Source organism: Dendrobates tinctorius, unplaced genomic scaffold, assembly GCF_039654945.1.
Source record: "Dendrobates tinctorius isolate UK_male_01 unplaced genomic scaffold, ASM3965494v1 ptg000019l, whole genome shotgun sequence".
Classification (NCBI taxonomy): Eukaryota; Metazoa; Chordata; class Amphibia; order Anura; family Dendrobatidae; genus Dendrobates; species Dendrobates tinctorius.
This window is the reverse complement of record NW_027361687.1, coordinates 60,629,734-60,635,733: the sequence shown is the minus strand read 5'-3', so window position 1 is coordinate 60,635,733 and position 6,000 is coordinate 60,629,734. Positions and strand designations below refer to the sequence as shown.

The window sequence follows — 6,000 nt, the reverse complement described above, 5'->3', positions numbered from 1 at the left end:
GGGGGGGGCACTGAGACTCTTTTGCCCGGGGCCCTCAAAAACTTGGGAGCTGGCCCTGGTCCAGCCCCCATTTTCCCTCCAGCTCTCCATTTTCCCTCAGCCTGCATCCTGGAAGCATCTCATTTCTCTTCTCCCCTTGTGATAGCATCGCTGTTTCACCGCGCCAATATACCATCACGTTCAATAAAGCACAGATTCAACCTACAGTCTCCTTATTGGTCCCCGGAATAGCGGTTTAGCTGCCTGCATAGCTACATTAAGTCTGCTTCATTTAGTGAGGACAGAACAGTCGCTATGTGAAACGGGAACTTTCGTCTAGCCTGATAAAGAGACCCGAGTAGTCTGGAAAGCTTGCAATGTGTTACCATCTCTTCAGTTAGCCATTAAAAGGTATGAACCACTGAGGACTCTCAATTCTAAATATTCTTGTACAGGAGCGTATTCATTGCTATTTGAATGTAAATCTTTATATATTGTCTGTTATCTGGCGGCTCGCACAGACTGCCGGTATTTGTAGTGCAAGCTTCTATGTCAGACACCACGACTCCCATGATACCTTGCGGCCGCCTTTCCTCTTATGAGCAGCGTGTTGCGCCGCGATGGCTGTTGGGATTTGTAGTCACGACAGGCGCCATTATGCTCGGCGGCCTGTGAGCAGTGTTGTCGGGGTTTGGCGGCCCGGGACGTGGCGTTGTTAGGCCGGGAGCAGTGAGCACTCCTTCCCCTTGCAGCCATGTCGCTAGTGGCATATGCCAGCAGTGACGAGAGCGAGCCGGAGTCGGAGACGGCGCCCGAGTCTTCCGAGGGGTTCCTCTCCAGTCTGCCCGCTCCGAAGAAGGACGTCCCTCCTGCTGCACAGGCAGAAGCCTCGGGCTTTCCTGCAGCGTTCACCCGGCACTCCCCCGCAGAGCAGGAGCAGCACAGCCCGGGATTCTACGGCGTGTACGGCCTCGGCTACCCGCCCGGATACGGCCCTCCGCCCCCGTATGGAGCTCCGGGCTATGGCGGCTTCTCCGGCCTCGGATACGGCCCCACTCCTGCCAGCTTTCCACCTCCTGGTATGAACTTGCCGCCCCCACTGGGTGGACATAGTATGCCCCTTCCCCCACAAGGTGGCCATGGTATGCCCCTTCCTCCACCTCATAATGGACCAGGAATGAATCTTCCGCCTCCCCTCGGGGGTCCTGGACTTAACCTCCCACCTCCTCAGGGTGCTCCCAACCTAAACCTTCCGCCTCCGCAAGGTGGTCCCAGCATGAATCTGCCTCCGCTTCCCCCTCATAGCACCCCAGGAATGAACCTGCCTCCTCCCCAGGCGGGGTCCGGGCAATTCTTGAACACTCACGGTCTGACCCTGCCCCCCCCACAGAATAGTTCTGGCCTAAACTTGCCCCCCCCTCACAGTGGACATGGTATGGCTCTCCCCCCTCCACCCCCGCAGTCTGGTAATGGACTCTCCCTTCCTCCGCCAATGACCCTCCTGTCGCCACAGGTTAGTGGGGGGCTGAATCTGCCGCCGCCCATCGGTAATCAAGGACTAAACATCCCCCCTCCTCAGCCGCTACCTCCACCCAATGCCCCCGGCCAAGGTGAGAACCATCCTGAAAATGAGAACTCAAAGCTGAAGAAGCGATCGGAGCCCGTGAGGATCAGCGTCCCCGAACTGCACGCAGGAGATGTGAGTATGGTAAGAGGGGCCCGAGCCTCAGTACCCTCAGCAATCACAGACCCCCCACCCTGTGATTCACGTGTCTGCAATGATTGGGGGGGGGGGGGGGTATAAGCAGCAGTTCGACGCCCATGTAGATGCTTCCGCCAAGACAAGGATCGGAATTGAAGGATGAGACATGTCTACATTTATCTACCTGTACCCCACCCTCATCAGTTTCTGGAATTGTGATGAAGATTGCTTTTTATCTGTGTTTTGTTTTTTTTTTCCTCCGCAGTCGGATTCTGATGAAGATGAACCGAGCAGGAAGAAGCCGGTCAGTCAGGTAATTTCATGCTCAGCCAGCGCAGGATAGACATAGCAGGGGAGCTGCTTCACACGCCTTCCCTGTATCCTTGTCCCTAACTCTCAGTAATACATGCTTTGTCCAGGGTGCTTCTGTCTCCTGTTTTAGCACAGCTTCATTACTGCAGAGACTATTCTGTTCTTCAGTTACAGAAGGCTTTTTATTGATGGGAAGAAAAGCATTCATATTAGGGAAGGCAGCGCACTCAGACTGCTTGATTGAGCTGCCTTCCATAATAATGTGAATGCTTTCCTCATGTATAGTCTGAAGAGCTGCCCTCACTAATAGTGTAAATGCTTTCCTCATTTTCTAGTGTGAATGCACTGCCCTCCCTAATAATGTGAATACCTTCCTCCTTATCTACTGCCTGTGAGCTTCCCTCCCTATCTATATAGCCTTGTGATCTGTCCTCCCTAGTAGTGTGAATGCTTTCCTCCCTATGTACAGTCTGTGAGCTTCCCTCCGTAATAATGTGAATGCTTTCCTCCTTATTTAGTCTGATGAGCTGCCCTCCCTAATAGTGTGAATGCTTTCCTCCCTATGTACAGTCTGAGCTTCTCCCCCTAATAGTGTGAATGTTGCCCTCCCTATCTACAGTCTGATGAGCTGCTCTCCCTAATAGTGTAAATGCTTTCCTCTTTGTGTACAGTCTGTGAGCTTCTCCCCCTAATAGTGTGAATGTTGTCCTCCCTATCTACAGTCTGATGAGCTGCTCTCCCTAATAGTGTAAATGCTTTCCTCTTTGTGTACAGTCTGTGAGCTTCTCCCCCTAATAGTGTGAATGTTGTCCTCCCTATCTACAGTCTGATGATCTGCCGTCCCTAATAATGTGAATGCGTTCCCCCCCCTATGTACAGTCTGATGAGCTGCTCTCCCTAATAGTGTAAATGCTTTCCTCTTTGTGTACAGTCTGTGAGCTTCTCCCCCTAATAGTGTGAATGGTGTCCTCCCTATCTACAGTCTGATGAGCTGCTCTCCCTAATAGTGTAAATGCTTTCCTCTGTGTACAGTCTGTGAGCTTCTCCCCCTAATAGTGTGAATGTTGTCCTCCCTATCTACAGTCTGATGAGCTGCTCTCCCTAATAGTGTAAATGCTTTCCTCTTTGTGTACAGTCTGTGAGCTTCTCCCCCTAATAGTGTGAATGTTGTCCTCCCTATCTACAGTCTGATGATCTGCCGTCCCTAATAATGTGAATGCTTTCCCCCCCTATGTACAGTCTGATGAGCTGGCCTCCCTAAGAATGTAAATGTTCTCCTTTCTCTTTCCTCCCTGTCTGCCATTCATGTTATATTAAGGCTTACCTCGCCTCACTCAGTTTTTCTCCCTTTCGATTTTGTGTCCAGGGCTCCAGGGAAGGCTTTGGATTGTCGGCTTTACTCCCTCAACCAAAAAATGCTCCTGGGGGCGATTCCAAGCGTCAGCTGCTCCCCTACAACTTCACAAAAAAGGCTTCTGAGGCTCCCAGTGAGCTGAAGCTTCCAAAAATGACCTCTGCATCCAGACCCAAGCTCAGCGCCAATCCGGAGGTGTCCCACACGCCATCCCCATCCGCAATCAAGGCGGCAGCCAAGAACGCGGCCCTGCAGGTCACCAAGCAGATCACCCAGGAGGAGAACAACGAGGACAGCGATGACGAGTTCCGTCAGGGCAACTTCTTCTCACTGTCAGAAAGCAGCGAGGTCCCTCCCTCGCCATCCGAGGCCTTCACCTATCCGCTCCCTCCTGTGACTGACGAGGGGCCGCAGGAGGTGGAGCCCGTCGAGCTACAGAACGACGCAGCAAACGCCCCGTTAGAGTTCAAAACCGCAACCGGTCCAGCGCCAGGTCAGCAGTGGCCGGCCTCGTCCGGGGACGACTTCCAGTACGACCAGTATCCGGAGTACGCCAACTCATCGGGAGCCGCGTACTATCCAGTAGGTGTTCAGTACTACATATTTAACTCTCTCCCAACCAACCAGGGCTGGGTAGCCCCCACCATTTGTGGTGGGGCTTTGGCTCCATGCACCTGACCTGTGGGGCAAAGAAAGCTTTCCCTAGGGTGTGTGTGGGGGGGGGGGGGGGGAGGTTAAACAGAGAAATTGCACATGGCGGCTTGTTGATTTGGATCATGGAGCTTTTGGCCTCTGCTTGATAATCACGGTGATTCTTTCCAACCACAGCAGGGTTATTACGGCAGCGGGTATTACCAGGAGCAGGCGTCATCCACACAGCGAGATGGCACGGCCAGCGACTCCTTCATGGATGACGAAGCGGTAAGATTCCTAAATAAATCGTTCTTGATGAATTCTGGGATCCCACAGATCCTGAGGATGCCATGCCTGCACTGTCTAGGTGCTGGGTCCCGATGCCTATATGTTGTGTGCAAATACTGCAACCCCTCGTTTGGTGGGGTACCTAGCGGCCCCTAGTGAAAAATATTACTACCGATTTAAAGGGGATATTTCTTGCAGCTCCTATCACATTCCCTTAATGACTATTATCATTATTGCAGTTTAAACGGCTCCAGGGTAAGAGGAACCGCGGAAGGGAAGAAATTAATTTTGTGGAAATCAAAGGCGACGACCAGCTTAGCGGTAACCAGCAATGGCTGACCAAAGCCTTGACAGAGGAGAAGAACATGAAGTCGTTCAGCAAGGTAGTGGGGGGGGCGGCTTATTCTCATCATTAAGTGATCGTCGGGTGGGGGGCTGTCATCAATCACAGAAACAGGGTTCTGAAATACCCCCATAGGAAATGGCCTGTAGGCAGTGTCGCACATGGTCGCCAGTCTTATCAGGGCCTGATTCTTGGGACCACTGTTTATTGGAGTAGCCCTTTAAGAAGAGAGAATGGGTGGTGTATGGATAACTGGGCACACGTTTCAATAATTGTGTCCCCACTATTGTTAAAAGGTGGTTGAGAGCCATTAAAGGTGTAGATGATTTAAAGGGCACTGCAAAAGCGCAGCAGTTCATGACCGTGTGTTTTTTGTTTTTTTTTTTTTGTTTTTTTTTCTTATTAGAAAAAAGGAGAACAGCCAACAGGACAGCAGAGGCGGAAGCACCAGATCACCTACCTGATCCACCAGGTGAGTTACGGCTTCTCCAGCATCGGGCGCTTATACTCTTCTCACTCACATCCTCCATGCTTTATTGTATGGCGGCCATATCCGGATCTCCCATGGTTCTGCTGGACTAAATTCAGTAGAACTGCAGGAGTAACCGGTAATCGGGAGGACTACCCCATGTTATCAGATCCATGTGAAAGGCTATGTGCAGTGGCTCTCCTCCACCTGTAAAAAGACTCAGCAGTACACGAACAGGTATTGTGTACGGATGGTGTATTAACCTCTTATTGTTGCTGATAATTTTGGCTCTTTTTTTTTTTTTTTTTTTTTTTTTCCTTATTCCCCCCCTTCCCACCAAAAAGTTAGTTTGTTGTCAACATTAAATGAACACTACACTAAACTGTCTGTTTTCTGGCCAGAAAGGTGGCTGCAACATGGCCTCCAGGAGGCTCACAGCTACCTTAGAAACTTAATTGGCACCCCACAATTGTTTTCGGTTGGCCTTTAGCTAGGTAGACACACACCAACCTAAAAATTCAGCAAAAGGGGTAATCAGCCGGCATCTATAACTCAAGGAAAATGGTCAAGAAAAAGAAAAGTCAAAGCTGCTATAAGATTTTACAGGATTAAAAGGGTGATGTGGTCAAAAATGATGTTGAGAAGGCTGAACTTGTAGATTCCTATTTTGCTTCCGTGTTCTCTGAGAAATCAATTGTAACATTAACTGATCTTCAAAGAAATAAAATAATCCACACTATCAATAAACAGAGAGATGGAGGGAACACTGATCTAATTTACATGAATTTACATCTCCTGGTCCAGATGAATTACATCCTAGGGGACTGTAAGAGTTAGCAGAGGAAATTCCACAATCACTAGCCAGAATCTTTGAAAAATCCTGGAAAACAGGAGAAGTCCCAGAAGATTGGAGAAGGACA

The 6,000-nt window shown here is 50.3% G+C and overlaps 1 protein-coding gene across 1 annotated transcript in view; it reads left to right on the top strand.

The window, feature by feature from the left end:
* The first annotated feature begins 590 nt into the window (after positions 1-590).
* Positions 591-6,000, top strand: part of PRCC (proline rich mitotic checkpoint control factor) — a 30,065-nt gene continuing 24,655 nt past the window's right edge. The window contains exons 1-6 of the mRNA XM_073567103.1: positions 591-1,678; positions 1,947-1,994; positions 3,360-3,929; positions 4,176-4,268; positions 4,508-4,651; positions 5,018-5,083. Coding sequence (XP_073423204.1) covers positions 734-1,678; positions 1,947-1,994; positions 3,360-3,929; positions 4,176-4,268; positions 4,508-4,651; positions 5,018-5,083 — 1,866 coding nt within the window. The 5' untranslated portion in view covers positions 591-733. The remainder of the gene's footprint in view (positions 1,679-1,946; positions 1,995-3,359; positions 3,930-4,175; positions 4,269-4,507; positions 4,652-5,017; positions 5,084-6,000) is intronic.